This window comes from Meriones unguiculatus, chromosome 1, assembly GCF_030254825.1.
Source record: "Meriones unguiculatus strain TT.TT164.6M chromosome 1, Bangor_MerUng_6.1, whole genome shotgun sequence".
In the NCBI taxonomy this organism is placed as follows: Eukaryota; Metazoa; Chordata; class Mammalia; order Rodentia; family Muridae; genus Meriones; species Meriones unguiculatus.
Window position 1 is genome coordinate 197,377,709 of NC_083349.1, and position 21,659 is coordinate 197,399,367.

A 21,659-nucleotide genomic window follows, 5' to 3' on the forward strand; every position below is an offset into this window, starting at 1 on the left:
CTCTGGCACCTTCAACTCCGGCTTTTCCTGTAATGTTAAGTTTCCTTATCCTTGGTTTATTTTATATGTAAAACCAAGGCCAAAAGCAAACAAGGGCTGGGATTGTAGCCCAGTTGATAGAGCTCTTCCTTAGCATGCACAAAGCCCCTGGGTTTGATCCCCTGCCCTACACACATCTGTAGAGGCTGGTGGATCAGAAGTTCAAGGTCATCCTCTGCTGTTTAGGGACCTCAAGGCTAGCTTGAGCTATATGAGAGGCCCTGCCTCAAAAATTAAGACTCACAAGCCAAAATAAAACCAACCTCATTTAAAAAAACACCTCTAAGTACTTTGTTTTGCTAGGGCTGACCAGTGTTCTGATTCCAACATGCTGATGAAGAAATGGTGGGATGTGTTCTGAGGGGAAAAATACGTTACTAAGAGTACTTAGATTTTTCTGAGAGAATTTGTTAGCACTTCCTCCATTTAACAAAAGGCTTTTTCCAAATTCCATTCTATATCATCTCAAAGTAAGTGTTCCAAGAAACAGATTGTTAAGACCAAAGGATTTAGATTTCATTAATCAGATATTTTAATGCTGTACAAAATAACTTTGCCCAGGCTGAGGGATAAATGCTTTTTTGTTTGTTCATTTGTTTATTTGTTTTTTTTTTTCTTCAAGACAGGGTTTTCTCTGTGTAGGCTTGCCTGTGCTAGACTCACTTTGTAGACCAGGCTGGCCTTGAACTCACACAGATCCACCTGCCTCTGCCTCCCAGAGTGCTGGGATTACTGGTGTGCACAGCCACGCCCGGTTGGGATAGACGCTTTTTGTTAACATCTTTTCAATAAAATTTTGGGGGATTAAAACTGTTAGTTTCTATTACCACGTAAAAATCAAGTTAACCAGTATAGCTCCGAAAACACAAACGTGAGTCAGAGGAGGCAGCGTGTGGCTTGGCTTTCCTCCAATCCGCACATCACCTCCATGGAAATAAGTGCCCTGACTCTCCTGGAGGAGAGGCAACTGCCCTCAGCGGCAGGTGAGAAACCATTTCCCAGCTGTTTTCTGTCTGCAGCCTGCAGGCATGCTCTGAAGGGACCACTCTTGCCTGGCACTGGGGGGTAGGGCTCGGGGTGGTGGTGGTGGTGGAAATGGGGGTTGGGGCGGGGCTTGGAGCTATACCACTCAGCTGTGACTGCGCTCAGCTGGCAACAAGCATCCCATAGTCTTTGTTTGCTTTAAATCCCGCGTGGCACTCTGCTTTATTTTACCCCTTTAAGGCTGTTAATCCCAAACTAAAAATAAAATACCTCCTGTTTGTGTTTAGTCGTCTTTGCGCTCCATTCTTGGAGGCAGGTAGGGCAAGAACCCAGTTGGAGACAGGAGCTGGCCCCGTGGACCACCTCAGTTACACAAAGTTCTCTGGAAAGTGGCGGGGGAAGCAAGGCCACTGCTGAGTGATTGTGATGCCCGGATCTTCACCTGTGCTGACAGTCTCCTAACCATCGTCCCCACAAACGCGCTTCAGCCCAGCCCCAGCGGATGCCCTCCTTTCCTGCTTGAGTTTCTGATCCTCCTCCACCTGTCAAGTGTGGAGGCTGCAGGAGTGGGTCTCCATGTCCAGTTTCCTGCAGCCGGAAGCCGAACCCAGAACTCCTTGCATGCTCTGCAAGCACAACTGCACTGTACCTCTGAATTGCTCCCACTCTCTTTTATTTCCTCCATTTTCCTTTCCTGGCAAACCTACAAGCTCACCTATGCAAATGCATGCTTTCTTCTTCCTCTGTGCTCCACCCTCTCTGGCTGTCTCCATCCTCTTGTTCCCTGGTTCCATGTCTCCCGCTGACTGTGGCTTGTCTATCTAATAAGAAGCTGACGTTTTTCTCTGAGTCTTGCTTTCAGCTGTAGCTGCCACTTCTCTGTCTCTGATATTAGCTAGTTGAGACTCTCAAAAGCTGACTTTACACATTTGTTTCCAGTTCCCTCAGCTCATCCTTTAATTGTGGCTTCCTCCCAACTCCATCCAAGACATTTTTGCACCTACGTACAATGGGTGATCTTATTTCTAATTTGTTAGGCTTCAGTGTTACAAGTGTCAATTCTTCCACCTTTCTTTTTAAAAGAGTTTTGTTTATGTGCGTATGTGTATGTCTGGCACATTTGCCTGAAGAAGGTGCCAGATCCCTGGAACTGGAATTACAGATGGCTGTGAACCATCCAGCATGGGTGTTGGGCCATCTCTTTAGCCCATCTGTCTTTCTTTAAATACTCTTTTTCAAGTGTGTATATTTGTGTGTGTGCATGCTCAGACATTCCACAAGGAAGTGTGTGGAGGTCAGAGGACAGCCTTGGGTGGCAGCCTTATCCTCCATCTTGATACAGGTCCTCTTGTCTGGCCCTTCAATTGCTAAGATGGCTGGCTGGTGGTCTTCCAGGGATTCCTGTCTCCCATCTCATCAGAATAGTGCTGGGATTGCAGACACATGCGACCGTGTCTACCTGAGATTGCAGACAAATGCCAATATGTCTAGCTTTACATGGGGTTCTGGGGATCTGCCTCAGGCCTTCATGCTTATATGACCCTCTGAGATGTCTCTTCAGCGCCAACTCGTACCTTTTCTCTGCCTGTGTTCAATGGCATGTCCAGGAAACTTGTGTTCAAGTTCATGCTTCTGTGAATCTGCCCCAAATTCTCTGGAGTTCTAACCAATTCCTACTTTTTGTGAAGAATGTCTTCACCTCAATGGCTCACGTTTCCAGGAACATGCAAACGTTCGAAACCCTCACCTGTAGCTGTCTCCCAGCGCCACACAATGTAACTGGGGTATACCTCATAAAAACTTGAAACTTAATACTTCCCAGGTTGTCATGCAACTCAGTTGGTAGAATGACTACCTCGCGTGCACAGAGCCTGAAGTTCCACCCCACCCCCACATAAATCTGAGCATGGTGGCACACTTGGAATCCCAGAACTTGGGAGGTAGAGGCAGGAAGATCAGAAGTTCAAGGTCATCCTTGGGTTACATAACAAGCTCAAAGCCATCTTGGCATACATAAAACTGTTTCAAAGAAAATCTAAATATAAAACTTTAGTTGTGATAAATTCTATTAAAAACCAAAAGACAAAAACAAGGTTTTCTGATTTCCACCCAATGGCTCAAATAAAAAATGGAAGTCTTACTTGGTATCTTCCTTTTTAAAAAAATTGTTTTATTAATTATATTCACTTTGTATCCCAGCTGTAGCCCCCTTCCTCGTCCCCTTCTAAGCTTACCTTCCTTCCCTCTTCTCCTCCTGAGCCCTTCCCTCAGTCCACTGATAGGGGAGGTCTTCCTCTCCTTCCCTCTGACCCTAGTCTATCAGGTCTTATCAGAACTGGCTTCTTTGTCTTTCTCTGTGGCCTGGTAAGGCTGTTCCCCCTTCAGGGGGAGGTGATCAAAGAGATAGCCACTGAGTTCATATCAGAGACAGTCCCTGTTCCCATTACTGGGACACCCACTTGGACACGGAGCTGCCATGGGCTACATCTGTGCAGCGGTTCTAGGTTATCTCCATGAATGGTCCTTGGTTGGAGTATCAGTCTCAGAAAAGACCCCTGTGCCCAGATTTTTTTGTTTTTGTTTTTTTTTGCTCTCCTGTGGAGCTCCTGTCCTCTCCAGATCTATCTCCCTTTTTTCATAAGATTCCCTGCACTCTGCCCAAAGTTTGGCTATGAGTCTCAGCCTCTGCCTTGATATCTTTCAGGGTAGAGTCTTTCAGAGGCCCTCTGTGGTAGGCTCCTATCCTGTTCCTTATTTTCTTCCTCTTCTGATGTCCATCCCATTTGCCTTTCTGAGTGAGGATTGATCATCTTACCCAGGGTCCTCCTTCTTTAGGTGTACAGATTTTAGTATAATTATTCTATATTATATTACATTATTCTTTTTTCCAGGATCCTTGAGTACTTGCTAGCAATTATTCTTTTCTGACCTCCATCATTCCTTACATTATATATCAGTCATCAAAATTTAGTGTGTGTGTGTGTGTGTATGTATGTATGTATGTGTGTGGCTATGCAGATGTGCATCTAAGGTTGATACTGGCTGTTTTACTTTTTACCTTGTATACTGAGGTAAAGTCTCTCACTGAGCCCAGAAGTTGCACATGGTCCAGCAGAGAGCTCCTGTATCTGCCTCTGGGGGCTGTGATTATAGGAGAGCCTTCACCTCCCTCCCCCAGGCTGTTATACAGGTACTGGGGGTCTGATTCTGGTATTCATGCTTGCATAGCAAACTCTCTTACTTGTTGAGCCATCTTCCCAGGTCCCAGATGACAAACTCTTAAGCAGAAACAAAAGTTCAGAACACTGTATAAACACACGAGGAAACTGAGAGGTGAAGAGAACAGAGCATGCTGGAGGGTTCCCTCTGCTCCTAAGACTTCTGTGACAGTGCTTCCTCCCACTTGTTCCAACAGGAAGGCTGTGTAACATCACAGTGGACTTTGGGTGATACCCATTGCCAATATAATTATGCTCATCAACTGTGACAAATGCACCACTCTAAAGCAAGTTGAAGAGAATGAGGAGACTGAGGAAGGGACACCTGCCTATAACCTAGCACATGGGAAGCAGAGCCAGGAGGAGGCTCGGGAGTTCAAAGTCATCCTTGGCTATATAATATAGCCATTTGGAATAAGAGGCCAGCCCTGGCTACTTGTGATTCTATCTCAAAACAGCAGCAACAACAAAAATTAAAATAATTATAGCATTATAATAATTATATCAAGTTTCTGAAGTAATCTTTTAATTTTTTTTTAGATTTATGTGTATAAGTGTTTTGCCTGCACTATGTATGTGCACATGTGCCTGGTGTTTGGAGGTCAGAAGCGGGTATCAGATCTCCTGGAACTGGAGTTACAGATGATTGTAAGCCATCATGTGGGTGCTGGTGACCAAACCTGGGTCCTCTAGGAAAGCAGCCCTTGCTTTTAACCTCTGAGTCATTTCTCCAGTCTCTCATCTTTGATTAAAAAAAAAAGAGAAATATTTAAGCATTTGATACCTGGACCATTGGGGAAATCACATAATAGATTAGATAATATTTCTCTTCATAGAGATATTTCAATTTAAGAAATAATATCAGCATTTGACATTACCAGACTGATGACTTTACCTAGCAAGTATCTAAGTAATGGTCATCAAAGTCTGAAAGAAAAGAAAGGCTTAGCCAAATGAAATAAGAAAGGACTGTCTTAACAGGAAAGGAAGAAGATGGATTGATGGCCAAAGTGCCCGCCACAGAGGGCGCAGGTCTGAGCTTGGCTCCTAGCACCCGTGCAGTAGGTGCACCTACACAGCAAGAACTGTGGAGGTAGAGACAAAAATCCTTGGGATTTAAAGGCCAGGCAAGTTAGCCAGGTCAGGTAGCCAGGTTCCGTGAGAGACTCTGTCTCAAGGACTGTCAGGAGGATCCGGAGAGGGGCTTGAACTTAAGAGCATCTTAACTTTGCTGCTAGTGCAAAGGACCTGGGTTTGGACCCCAGTATCCACACTGAGGTGTTCACAAGCAGCTCTAAGAACAGTCCCGGGATATCCGATGTCCCCTTCTGCCTCTGCCTGTGTTGGTACGCATGTGGTGCACATGTCTTTGTGCAAGCACTCACACATACACATAAAGTAAAAATAAACCTTTTACAAAGGAAAAATATTCGTCTACACGACTGAGAAAAATACCTGATATCAACCTTTGGCTTCCGTACACATGCACACATACGTGTACATACATGTATACACAGATGCACACACACCACAGAAAGAAAAAAGGGAAGGAGGGAGGGAGGAAAGAAACTGGAGATAGAAGAAAGCAAAACCACAAGCTTCATGCTCGTGAAATGCTTCTAGACTGAATCACCAATTTACAAAAATGCAGAGTGAGTAGACAGGTGGCTCAGCAGTTTAGGACACCTGCTCCTCCTCCCGAGGACACAAATCTGGTTCCCAGAGCCCATATCAGGTGGCTCACAACTGTGACTTACTCCAGCTCCAGGGGCGCTGACACCTTCCTGCTACTGGAGGGGCGTGAGGCACGCGCGCGCACACACACACACACACACACACACACACAATTAAGGAAATACAGAGAACAGGAAAAGCAACAATCCATTTGCAATGCCAAATTCTTGCTGTGGGAAATGATACTACTGATGTCCATTTTTCTAATAAATAAGTTTCAAGCAAGGGGGTGATGGGGAGTGGAAAGGGTCCTTTAATTAAAAGATAACTCGAGTCCAGTCAGGCAATAACAATGTGTGAACTTTATTTGATCTTAATTTGTACAAAGAAACTCCAAATTTCCCATTGTCTAATCACTTTTTAAAATTAAACATTGATTAGATACCATTAACTCCATGTGGTGATGCTGTTATGAACATTTGGAAAGTGTTTGTCAGAAGCTTAGAGAGCCCCAGACGGTTGGAGCTGGAGAAGAAATATCTAGCTGAGCATACAGGAAGTTGGGGTTGGGGAGAGGGCTGGACAGGCACTGTGTCCATCAGAACACGACTGTTCAAAATGGATGATAGCTGCATACTGCTGCCACATTATTGCTCATCTTTGCAATGCTTAAGATTTTCCATAGTAGGTTATTTTAAATAAACACAGTGAACATCTAATCCAAGCTAAACCTGGCATGTGAACAGCTCCTGTCTACTTCAGCCTGCCTCTAAAAGTGTGTAGCTAGAGTGTTGTTTTAAAACACACACACACGTGTGTGTACATATGATACAAACTTGATCACACCAGTCCTTTGCTTAAAAATCTATAGACTGCTTCTTGCCGATCTCAGGATAAACATATATCATGAGGCCTACAAGCTTTTTTTCTGAGCTTATGTGCCTGCTCTGTCTTGGAATGTTCTCTCTGGTCTTTCTATGCTCCAGGCATTTCTTGACTTTCTCATCCTTGGCCTCAGCTCAGTGTTCACACATGCTCTTCCTCCACCTGGAACATTCTCGTCCACCAAGCGTACATCATCTGTCAGGTCTCCCCTCAAACACCATTGGCTGAGGCTACTTTTCTCAGCATTCTAGATGAGGCTGGACAGCCACCTTCCGTAACAGCTTGTCTCAACTGGAAACTTAAGAGATGACAGTTTTTGTTCAATGTCCAGCTTCCTTGTTACAGTATAATCTTAGAGAGGGAAATAACTCTTCACTCTGTCCCCAAAGCCTACCATTTTGTTCTGGTGCAGAGTCCATAAATCTTTATTGGTCTGTAAGTGACTGGTCAATGTCTATGTAAATGAGCTTAAATACAATTCTGGTTAAGCTACGAAACAAAACTACACTTTCATGACATTATACAGCCAGTTTAATTGGTGTTAGTCAGACTTGCTAGAAAGGATTTATACATTTTTAATGTGTTTGAATGAAAGCAAAGGGAGGGAATTGTGAGGATGACCTCATTAAAGATCCAGGTTAGGGTCCCTCACCAATGACCGAGGCGAAACAGTATGTTTCCCTGTATTACCCCTCTCCAAGGAAGCAGGAAGCAGCATACGCCTACGTGGAGGTGCTTCGGGTGCTGGCCCTGAGTGTGCTATCATACAGAAAACCCGGGCGCTCTGCAGCTATTTAGAACTGGCTGCATTACAGAGTGAGAGCAGTCTCTAAGCTCGTACAGTGGGCGGGTCTGAGCACTGCTAGTTGGTGGACTCAAATCTTAATGGTAGAGGCTAGCTCTTCACAACTTGTTAAAGTAATGAGAAAAAAACTACAAGCTTATGAATCAAATTTTTATTTTAAAGTTGTTAGGTTTTTAGTGCATATGAAAATATTTTATGACAGGACACATATGGATGTTAGCACATGGAAATATAATAGAAATATTTTTAGGCAACTTTTGAAATCACTAATATGCTTATTTTCCTGTGAACAAGACTTTTGCTTAAATGAGTTTGCTCATGGGACATCAAGAATATTTAGAATTTTCATATTATTGCTTAACAGCTTCCTAATGAGGCGTTGCGTTTCTACCTGATCTACACATAAAAGTTTTTTCAACACATTAATCACGATAGTGACCTTTTCTTTCAGCTCTGATGGTACACCGTGAACGCTTAAATACTCCGGCAGCTTGGATCTGGAATTGTACAGCGTGTCGATAACCGTCTCCATGTCGTCGACCGAGTCGCCGCCCCGTCCCTCTGAGAAGACGTGAGACCTGTACATTTCCTGCAGCTTGTGCTCCGCAGCTGCAGCCAGGGCCATGCTCCGTTTCAGGTGCTCCCTGGAGGCCTTGATGTACTCCTTGTACTGGCGGTTGTTGGCGTCATGAAGCGGCCCTTGGTTCTTGATCTGGGCATTAATATTGGAAATTTTTCTCAAGATGTCCTCCTGCCTCATGCGGAGTGAGCGATGTCCAGGGAAGTCCTCCACGCTCTGGGCTTCCGAGTGGCCGGAGAGCTGGGGCACGTCCTCGGACTCCGTGGAGACGTCCATGTTGCTGCTGGTGGTCCGCGCGGTCACGGTCACCCGGGTACTCAGCCAGGGCTGGGAGGCCGTGGACGGCGGCCTCGGCGTCTCTGTCGACTGCGTGGTCTGCCTCGTGTTTATCCCCAGGTCTTCCTCTGGCCCAAACTCCGGCTCTAGGTCAGGCCACGTCTCTGGCTCAGGCAGGGTTGGTCTAGACGGCGGTTCTGTCCGCGGCTCCGGCTCCGGCTCCGGCTCCGACTCGAGGTCTGGCACCGGCTCCGGCTCCGGCTCCGGCTCCGGCTCCGGCTCCGGCTCGGGCTCGGGCTCGGGCTCGGGCTCGGGCTCGGGCTCGGGCTCGGGCTCCGGCTCCGGCTCCTCTTTTTCAATAAAAGGTTCCTCCGTGCGTAAAACAATAGAAACGTTGTTTGGCCGGATGGACCAGAAAGGTGTACTTTCGGTTTTTCTTTTCCTTTTCATCCCCTGCGTGAAGCTGCTGGACGGGAAGGTTGTTACTTCGTCGTTGAAGGGCCTCATCAGAATATCGGTTTCAGGGGTGACGGTTCCAGTGGTGACTTCTGCATGGCTGACTTCTGCAGAGGTGACTTCTCCAGAGGTGACTTCTTCAGTGGTGTGTATCAGCTCAGAGGCGAGCGTCCTCGGTTCTGGAACCTCCACGGTCCCTAAGGGGTTGGGCGGTCTCTCAGAGCCCTGCTGCTCCCTGGTAGGAACACTCATTATCAGGTTCTGTAAAACTTGTACGTAATGATTCAAATTCTGCTCTTCATCGGGCAACACGGTTATAGCTTGAGGAAAAACATCAAACACACAGTAAGTAACCGTTACAGGACACGACAGGCTCTGCTAACCTCAGTTCAGTTTCTATGCTAGCGCTTTAAGTATAGAAATGCAGCAACAAGCTTCACGCCCTAACACAGGCCAGCACTCTCTGGAAATGCACACACGGGCAAGAGAAGGGTCAGGGTTGTACGTGTGTCCTCTTCTACATCATTTTATGTTTGTTTTTCCTATAATCTATGATTCAATAGGCGATTTACTAAACCAAAATTCTTTTTTGTTTGCTTGCTTGTTTGTGTTTTTTTTTTTTTTTGAGACAGGGTTTTCTCTGTGTAGCCTTGGCTGTCCTGGACTCACTTTGTAGAACAGGCTGGCCTCGAACTCGTAGAGATATGCCTCCTTCTGCCTCTCAGAGTGCTGGAATTACAGGCTTGTGCCACCGTGCCTGGCTCTAAACCAAAATTCTTGACCATGTTTTCTAACGCTGCAAGGAGCTACTGTGGGCACATATTGGCTCCCAAGAGCCAATTATTAAATTTTTCGGAACCAGAGGTTTAGATAAAATTACCTGGATTTGCAATTGTACTAAAACAAAGATAGTAAATATTCAAAACGCCTCACTTCCTACTTAACCCTGTTTTGCTATTGGTTGTGCTCTTTTGATTATTTACAGCTAATGTATCTGTAAGATGAACACGTGATACAATGGTTTTGATGAATACCAATTATTAAATACAGTGAGCCATTAAGAAGCTCTCTCTCTCTCTCTCTCTCTCTCTGTGTGTGTGTGTGTGTGTGTGCAGGCCAGATGTTGACGCCAGGTGTCTTCATCAGTTTTTCTTCACTCTATGTTTGAGACAGGCTCTCTCTGATCCTGGCGCTCAGTGTGTGAAGCCTCAGGGACCCTCCTATCCCCCCAGCTCGGACACTGCAGGTGTGCATCATTGCCCTAGCCTTTCGTTTTACACAGGTCTAGGAGCTACCCTCAGGGCCTCATGCTAGCATGACAACCTCTTTACCACCTGAGCCACCTTGCCATACCTGCTTTAATTAACTAAGTCATTTCTTTTTCTTTTTTTATTGATTTTTTTTTTTGTTGACAAAAACAATGTATTTTTGTAGCTACTCAGAGTCTGGAGTTTTCAGGTAGGGAAGACTGAGTAAAACAAATGCAGTCCAATGTAGTTTCCTGACACCCTCATGCTGGTCTCAGCTCTTTCACTTTCCAGCAACACGACTTTAGTATTTTTTGTCAATATTTTTTTAGCAAAAGATACCATGTGTGTTCTTTTCTCTCACATAAAATAAATTTAATAAGAAATTGGGGCTAGGAGGCTAGAGTGCTTTCTCAGAAGCCTTTGCCAAGGGCCAGAGGTTGATCCTCAGTGCACGTATGCACAAGTGCGTGCATGCGCGAATGCACATGCGTGCGCGCTTGCACACGCACACACACACACGCACACACACACGACTGGCATAGTTAGAAAGCTTGTCATTCTAATGCTGGGGAGATGGACACAGGTGGAGATAGGCAGATTCCTGGCCGCCCTGTTGTACCAGTACATGCCAAATGGTGCTCGGAGAAGGACAGCAGAGCTTGTCCTCTGGCCTCCACAGCCACAGCCACAGCCACAGCCACAGCCACAGCCACAGCCACAGCCAGAGCCACAGCCACAGCCACAGCCAGAGCCAGAGCCAGAGCCAGAGCCAGAGCCACAGCCACAGCCAGAGCCAGAGCCAGAGCCAGAGCCAGAGCCACAGCCACAGCCACAGCCACAGCCAGAGCCAGAGCCAGAGCCAGAGCCAGAGCCAGAGCCACAGCCACAGCCACAGCCACAGACACAGACACAGACACAGCCACAGCCACACAGCCACAACCACAGCCACACACAAAAGCTAATAGTTCAAATATTTAATTGCTGCTCATTTTTTCTGATTCTTTTTCTTCTGTTCATTTGATATTCAAATAGTGTTTCCGTTCTGTTACCTTTATTTTACTGGAAGAAAAAAAAACCCAGGAGTTTTCTTAGCTTTGTTTTTATTCTTTATATGTATGTTGAACATAGTGAATGAGCCATCTCCCTGATAATAATTTGCTTCAAGAATTAAGCACAAGAATGGGGAGGATGAAGACAGGGAGGTTGGGGAGAAGGTGTGTGAGTGGAGATGTCAACGCTGCAAGACTAACCAAAGGGTCCATTTGTTGTAGACGCAGTTTTTATACCACTATTTCTATTTGTTTGTATATTTCATTTTTCTATAAGATAGAAAGATGTTTATAACATTTTGGGGAAATTTTCTGTTCTAGGCAGCTAAAAGCAAACCATCGGGCTAACCCTGGCCAGTCTAGAATGTGCCGTCAGCAGAGGCATAATGGCTTTGCAGAGGGCACTGCCCTGACATTAGTCTAGGACCTACTTGACCTTCAGTAAATTAGCTTGTCTCTTCAGACTAGCAAATGGGATGCCCATGTAAATAAGTTAGGCTGCCAAAGGACAGGAAAGGGAGGTCCTCAGTAGATGGGGTTTCTAAAAACATCTGAAGTACACATTATCCTCTCTGCAGACACTCTGGAAACACCAAAAAGCCTGTTTGTGGCTGCCTAGCAACAGAGGCACCCTGCCTCCTACCTTGCTTTTCTTCCTTGTAAATGCACCCTGGGTCTCTGGATCATTCTATTCTTAAACCCATTCCCTCCTCACATGCTTCCTACCTCTTGTTTTTGCACGTCTAACATATGCATTTCAGATTCCTGGTACCACTAATCAGGATCATTCTTGCAAATCAATTTGAGCCCTGTAAAAATGTTTGCAGGCAAGATAGTACAAGCTAGCTTCCAATATCCTTACATACAACCTTGGCCATGGGGAATGTTGTTTCTGTCAATTCTGCAGGAAGTTCTAAACAGCAAATAAACTTCTAATTCTTACAAAGAGGGGGCTGACCTGCTAGAAGCTGAGTCACTTACTATTCTCTGACCATTTCTTGTGGTCTACCCCAATATAACATAGCTGCTATTTTTGCCACCTGGATATCTAAGCAAACAGCATGCCCCAGACCATGACTAAGGTTACGAAGCCCTCCAATGCTGTGGAGCTAAATCAGGAGGTAAATAAAATTCTTGGCTCACAAGCACGAGGACCCGAGGTCAGAGACCCAGCACCCATAAGCCGAGGAGGTGGTGTCCTCTCAGCACTGGGGGGCTAGAGGCAGGAGCAGCCCTGGAGCTTGGCAAATCAGTGAGCTCCGAGTTGGGTGAGAGACCTTGTCTCAAAGACACCCGCTGTCAACCTCTGGCTCTCATGCCCACACATACACACTACAAACCTATCTGCACACACACATACACACTACACCACACACACACACAAATCTCCTGTAGTAGGAGATTCCAGAAGACTATTCTAAGGCCACTGCTAAGCAGTCTGGAATCTCAGCTCTGAGTTTTCTGCAATTTTAAAAATAGAACAAGGAGAGCTGGTCACATAATACAGACAATAGCCAAGTGATAATAACAACTGTAGGAATGGAAGTAACTGGAATTCAGGGTGCACTGGATGACAGTAATTAAGAAGATTGCACTCACCTCCATTCATTGAGCCATTGGCACGGGCAGGCATCACATGAGCTATTATTTCTGCTAAAGAGGAAAAAGAAGCCAGGCAGTGGTGGCGCATGCATTTAGTCCCAGCAGCCAGGAGGCAGAGGCAGGCGGATCTGTGAGTTTGAGGCTAGCCTGGTCTACAGATCAAGTTCCAGGATTCCTAGGGCTACACAGGCTACACAAGATAAGAAACCTTATCTTGAAAAACCATTTTTTAAAAAAGAGGAAAAACAAGACACTCAGAAAGAATGCGTGATCTGCCCGTGATCATTCAGCTCATAAGCAGCAAGAATGGGATGTGAGCACAGACTGCCTTACTTCAAAACTGGCACAGTGTTGTCAGAAAGACCTGCCATAAAAGTGCTGGCAAAGGGGTAAGGGCATAAGATGGCACAATCCCGGAGAAACAAAGCCTGATTTCGAAGCACATGTGAATAGTAGGTAAAATACCACAAAATATGCAAAGTCTGCTCCCACTTAACTGGAACAAAATATTTAAATATACATGTGTGATTCAGATAAATAAGTACTACAAGATTTTGCTCTACTGTCAAATGGCTCTATTGTATATAAGAGCTGTCTATAGATATTGAGGTGAACCTACACATAATGTTTTGTTTTCACAAGGTCTAACTGAAGACTCACAGTCACTTACAGAAGACATTCATGCCACACAAAGCTTTATAAAGGCGTCCTGAGTTCATCCTGAGCAAAATCAGAACATAAGTCTTTCCAGATAAACCCAATCTCACAAGTAATATAAGCTGAGAAATTCTGGTCACTCAACTTTCTCTGCTAAAGTTGAAATGTCACACACACTCAAACAGCACACTTACACAGTAGCCTGGGCTGTGCATTGCCACGCTGGGGATTGACGCTGGAGCAGCTCCGTGTGTCCTTGGCGTGGAGCACACACTCTCACTGTGCTAGAGCCTCAGACTTGTAGTCCGAGCTCTGATCGGAGTGCCAGCTACTCAGGGATGTTAACTATGGATTCACGGGGTAGTCAGAGCACGTGTGCCCGTGTCTCTTATATATTTACAATGTCATGCTTGTGACTCTTTTGCATTATATTAGAAGACATGACCATATAGGTATAGCAAAAAAAATATTTCTAAGAATTAAACTGCAGGGGGATAATATGATTAAAATCTGTTACATATATGTTGAAATTGTTATACTAGATTTCCCTTCTCTGTATAATTAATATGTACTAGTTTTAAAAGAACTAAAGGGTATTTAAAATAAACCTTAGGCTTATCAGTAGGTACTATTTCTACTTTAGTTCCTAAAGCCAATTGGTGACAATTTATGTCAACAGTTGTGTTTTCTGCTTTCTTTGTAGGTTTTCCCCCTTGAGACAGAAACCCAGGCTGTTCTGAACTATTTAGTCAAGGACGCACTTGACACCTAACTGTTCTGCTTCTACTCCCCACGTGCTGGGATCGTAGGTGTGGGACAACATTTAGACTTAACTCTTAAAACAGGTTTTGTCTTTGTGTGCCATTTGTCTGAAAATTAGGTGATTTTTCACAGAATGCAAAACTGAGTAGCAAATACATTTAATCCACCCAGATTCTGAAGCTTTGCATATCAGCTGAAGTAACTTTTTTTTGAGAACTGCATTGGAAACAATAGAGTGAGTGTATGTATAGGACTTCAGTTGAACTATTTTACAGACCAAATACAAATTAAACCACAGAAAACAATAAAACAAAATATACATCATATAATTACAAAGACCCACAGCCAATAAAAAGGGCTGTCTACAGTTTTTATGATTTTGTTACTTTAAAACAGGATCTCTTTACACAGTCCTGGCTGTCCTGGAACTCTCTGTGTAGATCAGGTGGCCTGGAACTCAGAGATCCACCTGCCTCCCAAATGCTGGGGCTAAAGACATGTAACACCACCTCTGCCTTGTATAGTTTTAAACTGTTCTAATTCTCTGATAATCTGTAACATGAATTATATTTTATTTTGACACTAATGGCATATTTTCTGATATTCTTATTTATGAACCTATAAACTAAAAATTTTAGTTAATAATGTATATTTGTCTACGATGATAAAATTTATTATTGTTGCTGTTGTTGTTTGTATGTGCATGATATGGATGAGGGTAGAGGCGCATGCCAAAACCCACGTGAAGAGACAAGAGGAAAACTTAGTGGAGTCAGTCCTCTCTACCACGTGGCTTCCAGGAGCACACTCAGGTCACCAGGTTTGTGTGGCAAGTGCCCTTATCCTCTGAGCCGCCTTGTCAGCCCTTATCTACAGACGTTTAAAAGGAAAATAACTATAAGCATGGCATCAAACACCTTCTGAACTAAAAAGAATGTTACTGTAAAATTGAGCACATTGAGTATCTATTAAACTGATAAGCCATTTTTTAGCAAACCCTAAAAACCATGAGTTCATTTATAGTCTTAAGTCCCTTGCAATTTTAGAAGTTTCTACACAGACAGAATTCTATTGACATAATTTAGATGGATGTGTGGTGCCCTTTGAGGATCACTTAGAAATCTCTCTCCTTTCTGTAGCTATGACTTTTACACAGCCTGGGAAATAATACTCACCCCAGAACATTGTAAATGGAGTGCTGATGTGTCTGGAAACAATGAAAAGTTGAGACAGACCATCCCATAATTCCCTTGTTGCCCTCCTCAGGTATTGAGACAGACCATCCCATAATTCCCCTGATGCTCTACTCAGGTGTTGACATAATTTTCTTGGCGCTCTACTAGGGTGATCTTTTCTCAAAATAGTTTTTGTTATTGTCTATGTGTGGGTATGTGCACGTGTGCAGTACTGGCAGAGGCCAAAAGAGGGCATCAGATCCCCTGGAGCTGGAGTTACTGGAGGTTGTGAACTGCTCATGTGAGTGTCGGGAACCCAACTCCAGTCCTCTGAGAGCACAAGATGCTCTCCATCCTTTGAGCCACCTCTCCAACCCCTCCTTAGCTAACGTTTACTTGTAAAGTACATTGTCTCTTCCAAAGCCTCTAATAAAACAACGTATCTGTATTGCTGCTTTTATGACAGTAATGGGTACCATTCCCCTTTTCTATTTGGCACAGATTAAAACCCTATGCATCGTACCTAAAATATGCCCACAACTCTAGTTCTGGAAGACCTAACTAACGCTCTCTTCTGACCTGTATAGGTACCAGGCATGCATATGGTATGCATACATACATGCAAACAAAAGAGTGATACATACACAACAAAATACATAATGTGGGAGTGATCAAGGAAAGACATTTGACTCCATCTTGTCTCCTTGCACCTACATGCACATACGCACACACACACTGACATGTGTATACAACACATACACAAACACAAAGCAAGAGAAAGGTGACTTACATTTGGGAGAAACTGAATGACAAATTTAATTCTAATCTGAAGTCATGAGGTTGGAAGAAAATCTTACATATTTTTGAGTGCCAGCAAAAGTAGGGGAGGGGAATAACCAACCCAGAAGTACACATCCCAGGAAAAGATCTCTTGGGGATGAAAAGACACCAAGGAGAAAACAAGAAAAATGATCAGAAAACCTGACCTAAAGAAAAATGGCTAAATGCAATTCGCTAGGACTGGCAAGATGGGTCAGTCAGCAAAGGTGCCTGGCAACCTGAGTTCAAAGCCCAGAATCATCCATCGAGGGTAGTAGGAGAGAACTGATTCCAGAAACCTAACTCTGGCTCCCATACATGGGCTTTGGCATGCACACCCGTAACCTCACGCACACTCACACACACAAATATAAATAAATAAAATAATTGATGTGTTTCCCCAAACAGAATGGAAATGATAAAAGAAGGAATTCTGGAATGCCAAGGGGAAATAAAAGCAGGTTTGTGCAAGCAACCATCATCTTGAGTTTTCCAAACTGCAAAAACGGTGAAGCGACTTCATCATTCTCTCTGATGCAGCTTTTGGTGTATGGAGGGAAATAGTTAAGGTAACTGTGCTATGACTATGTACAAGGATATCAAAGAGGTAAGGTTTTGTCTTGGTTGCTTTTTTGTCAGCTTGACACAGCTACAGTCATCTTGGAAAAAGGAACTTCATTGAGAAAATGCATCCATCAGATTTGCCTGTGGGACACTTCCTTGATTGACGATTGGTGTGGAAGGGACCAGCTACTGTGGGTGGTATAGGAAGGCAGGCTGAGCAAGCCAGTAAGCAGCACCCTCTGGCTTCTGCTTCAGTTCCTGGCTTGAGTTCCTGCTCTGGCTTCCTTCACGACTGGCTGCGAGTTGTAAGAGGAAACAAACTCTGTCACCCTAACTTGCTTTTGGTCATAGTGCTTATCACAGCAACAGAGAGCAAACTAAGACAGGCTTCTATATTTCACTAAGATTTGTAAGATAAACACACACACACAAATGTAATACTTAAGCTATACAAAGAAACGTAAAAAACAGTAAAGCCAAAATGGAATTTAAAGAATAGTATATACTTCAATATGAAGTGCACTGTGTCTGTTTCTGTACTAAAATATGTTTTAAACATTAAGGCTTTAAAGCCAAACCATGTTGCTAATTTCAACAATGACTTAACATAAATGCCTGGTGAGTTTGAGGTTGTAGTAAAATATCATATATAACACTGGGAAGCATGGTAGCTCAGTAAAAAAAAAAAAAAGATGAATATTAAAACTCACAAAGATAAAAAAGTTGCATGCATCTGAACCTTGTACTTTGAGTGTCCATGGGCTGGGGAGATCACTTGCATCTGACCCTTGTACTTTGAGTGTCCATGGGCTGGGGAGATCACTTGCAGTGTAAGGATCTGCGCTGTAATCCCCAGGACCCGAGGAAAGCCTGGTTGCACGGTGTGTAGCTCTAATCACGGTGTCCTACAACGCAGTGGGAGGGGCACAGGGGCAACCCTGGGGTTCACCCTGGTGAAAGAGGATCCCTGCTTCACAGGGGTGGAAAGGTGAGACAGTCAACGTTGTCTATTGACTTCCATACACATACACACCAAGGCACCTGTGCAGCTGTACTCACACACATGAACACACACACAGACACATTCACTTACACACACACACACACACACACACACTCATACACACATGATGAACTCATACATTTCTACTTTTTTTTGCCAACCTTGTCACAGACACTGTTGATAACACACCAAAACTCTAACCAAAAGTTTTATATGTTAATTATTAAGTTTCTTACAACCATAAGCACACAAAACACAGGGTGGCCTTTTTCTATAACAAACGCATGTACTTGGGACTGAAACCCAAGCAGCCATCACTCACTAACAGGCAAACTGGCCCCAAATCTCTAACTTCAGATCACAAGTTGCATGTTTTCCCACACCCTCCTTGCAGTAGACTCACAGAGAACAGCCTTTCTAAGTGCTGTGTGAATCTGTGCTTTAAATTCAAACAAACCTAAATAATTGAGCTGCCATATTTCCAGCTACCCAGGTTGCTGTGAGTCATGACTGAAATACCTTCAGGGTGGCTGCAGAAGGACCCACTGTGTTGCCCATGCAATGGCTTTTCTCTAACTTATTGCTATTATTTTTTTAAATGTAGCTTTTGCTGTTGGATAAAGCAATACTTATATTCATAGAAATCAGCTATTCTAACTAAAAAAATAAAATCTAACTTAATGTCTTTGTGTGCTTTGTGATTTTTAAAAACGCCCTTAGACTCAAGGCTTTCCACACAGAAGGCAGCTTGCTCTAGCAGACTTATCTTGTCCATAGGACGTCAGCAGTTCTGACACACTGTAGTCTCTCCAAGAGCTCGCAAAGCTAGTTGCCATGACTTAAAGAAACTTGGAGGCTGAGCACGAGGCTTGGGTGGTAGAGTGCTTGCTTCATACGCATGAAGGCTTGACCTGGGTCGCCAGCACCGTGTTGACTGGGTGTGGTGGCACACATCTGTGGTAACCGGTACTGGGGAGGCAGAATCAATAGCATTAGAATTTCATGGTCATTGCTGGATGTGTAGTTAGTTCAAGGTCAGCCAGGGCTTCTTGAGACCCTGTCTCAAAAGATAAAATGGGCAGAAAGAAAGGGCTGGGCAGAAATTATAACTGTGCATGCTTCTGTCGGGGAAAGAGGGAGGGAAAGAGAAAGAGAGAGGGAGAGAGAGAGAGAGAGAGAGAGAGAGAGATTAAAAATGAGGATTCACCAATAGCAACAACCTGAAAGAAAATAGGCCATCTTGAATCTTCACGTCTCAGTTGAGTTCTTGCACGGTGTGGGGTGTGCAGATGAAGGAGGACATCTCAGATTGTCTAGTAAACCATGAAAAATGATGAACTGGCAAGGAGGGGCAGTCTCATCAAATTCACTTCAAGCTAGGGAGATGGTTCTGCAGGTAAAAGTTCTTGCCCTGCAAGCCTGACCTGAGTTGGTCTCTGAAATCCACATGGGGCAAGGACACACACACACACACACACACACACACACACACACACACACACACACACACTGTGGTACATACAGGCCAATCACATAAATACAAATGTAACAACAAAAAGAAGAGATAGGGCATTTCAAGCATAGTGCATTAGTAGAGAGAGACAGGTCACTGGCAGTCCCTGCTATCCCACTAAGACCACTCAGGGGACATTCACCACTTACATGTCATGGCTCCCTAATACTCCACCTGCATGTCTAAGAGACCCTCCCAAGTGACACAGCCTTGGGCACTGAAACAGCCTGAGGTGAACTTGCAATTTTGTAACCAAGTACTGGAAGCTTTAGAAGGTCCTTAAAACAAATCTGCTTTTCTTTTCCTGTATTTGTTGGTACAAGTGAGCAACTGACAGCTGCTGCTTAAATCCTCCCTTACCGATTGTAGTTCCCAAAGACAAAAGCCTTCCAAAGAACAGGGGTAGAAAAGCCTCTATCTTCTGTATATTTGAGTGTGTGTGTGTGTGTGTGTGTGTATTTGAGTGCAGACCCATGCTCTAATGCCCATGTAGAGGTTAAAGAAAAACTTTCCAGAGTTGTAGTGGTTCTTTCTTCCACTGTGGGGTCTGGGGATTGAACTCAGGTCATCAGGATTATGCTCACTCATTGAGCCAGTTTTATTTTATTTGCTGTGCTGCTGTGCTAAGAAACGGTCTGAGTTGGCCCTTCCCAGTCTCACAAGGGAGTTAGAGTGGGCTGGGAAGATGACTCAGGAGGTCACGTGCCTGTGAAGACCCAGGCACGTTCCCAGAGCCCATGCGGAACATGGTGGTGCATGCCGGGAATTCTAGCACTGGGGAAATGAAGCTGGGCACATCCTGGGGCTTGCTGGACAGCAGCCCAACTATTTGGCAGGTTTCAGGTCAGTAGGAGACCCTATCTCAAACCAAACCAAACAGAAAAACAAGGTGTCGAGCGCCTGAGGAGCGAGACCTACGACTCTACCCGGCCTCCACACGCATACGCGCAAACATACCGGTACGAGGTAACCAAGACAATGACAGCTGCATCTTGGCAGCTGTCCCTAACAGAACGCCTCCTTTGTGCTTCAACCGCCTCCAGCTGCAGCTAGGCTGTTCCCACTGTAGCAAGGACTAGGCAGCCAGGGCTGTCCCACATGCGTCCACAGGACAGCACCTGCCTCCTCTTTGGGGGCTTTTCAAGAACAACATGGGAAGAAAGACACCAAAAGAGAGACTGCATTTACCATGATTGGACAAGAAGTCTCTCAAAATGCCACCTATTTCATAAGTATTCATGAAAATATTTTCTAAATGTACAATGCAGAGCCCACTGTGTTGCTGTCCCCTTCTGACTCTCCCCACGCCACTCTCTCCACGCCTCTCTCTCTCTCTCTCTCTCTCTCTCTCTCTCTCTCTCTCTCTCTCTCGTGCTTTGCTTGGCTTGATAAACTTCTATTTAAATTGTCGGTGTCTTTTGGCTGAATTCTTTCCTTCCAGAAGCTCTCCCCTCAACACTTTAAGTTTGCTGCAGGGACCAGCCAGTCTTTTACTGTCAAGGGCCAGACAATAAACATCTATGGCCTTGCAAGCTAGAATTGTGCAGCGAGCCCTTGCTGCTGTCCTAAACCAGGAAGCAGCCATGGCCAGCACGTAGAATAATGACTGTGGTTGCACTCCAACAAAACATGAAGTGTTTGAGCAGCCCAGGCTGCAATGTGCTTTGTTTTCTGGGCAGTGTGTGCACAGAGCCGCTTAAGGGAGTCCAGTAAGGAGGGGCACAGTCAGTCCAGCGTATACACTGGGCATCCTGGAGACAATGGGAGGCGCAGGATGAGGACTGGAGTGACACACCTGGTACCCAAGCGGGCATCTGGGACCGTGGGACGGGAAGGTGTAAGGAAAGGAAACACCTAAGTCTCCACAGGGCCCATCACTCACTTGGATAAGCCAGCAGGAACGAAGGCCATAGCCACAGCGCAACTAGGACCACAGGCTTCATGAGCGGTGCTCACACTCCGCCATCCGACGGGAACGTCCTGCGGCCACAGGCCGGGGTACCTCAGGGCCGAAAAGGGGGATGTCAGCGGCCTCCTGTCCCACATCAGGGCGCAGGCGGCCCGCAACGGTTGCCCCAATGAACGGGTGGGGGCGGGGCGGCCGCGTGCCGGCTGCGCATGCGTGCCGGGACACAGCGCGGACTAGCGGGCTCCGCGGAGGTCTGCTGCTCCAGGCACTTACCGCGGGGGCTGCAGAAGCTCAACAAGGGGCAGGCCAGAGCACTCCCCCGTTGAAAACACAGCTGTTGCACAGGAGTAAGTGTCTGAAGGAAGAGACGACCTGGAGATTGCGCAGAGCCAACAGTGATGGGAACTGCCGCGGGACCCCTCCCCCTACCAGCCCCCTC

At 45.1% G+C, this 21,659-nt stretch overlaps 1 protein-coding gene across 1 annotated transcript; it reads right to left on the bottom strand.

Annotated features, from left to right (window-relative positions):
* Positions 1-6,260: 6,260 nt before the first annotated feature.
* On the bottom strand, positions 6,261-21,455 carry Spesp1 (sperm equatorial segment protein 1). Its single transcript, XM_060375623.1, has 2 exons — positions 21,194-21,455; positions 6,261-9,237 (listed from the first exon to the last, which is right to left on the bottom strand). The coding sequence occupies exons 1-2, from the start codon at positions 21,252-21,254 to the stop codon at positions 7,922-7,924; spliced, it is 1,377 nt and encodes a 458-aa protein (XP_060231606.1). The 5' UTR covers positions 21,255-21,455; the 3' UTR covers positions 6,261-7,921.
* Positions 21,456-21,659: the final 204 nt, after the last annotated feature.

What these genes read in the sequence shown, in the direction of transcription:
- Spesp1 (XM_060375623.1), bottom strand. Translation starts at nt 21,254, where the DNA reads ATGAAGCCTGTGGTCCTAGTTGCGCTGTGGCTATGGCCTTCGTTCCTG. An exon ending in GTTCCTGCTGGCTTATCCAA is followed by an intron (nt 9,238 to 21,193) that starts GTGAGTGATGGG and finishes TTTTTCCTCAAG; the next exon opens with CTATAACCGTGTTGCCCGAT.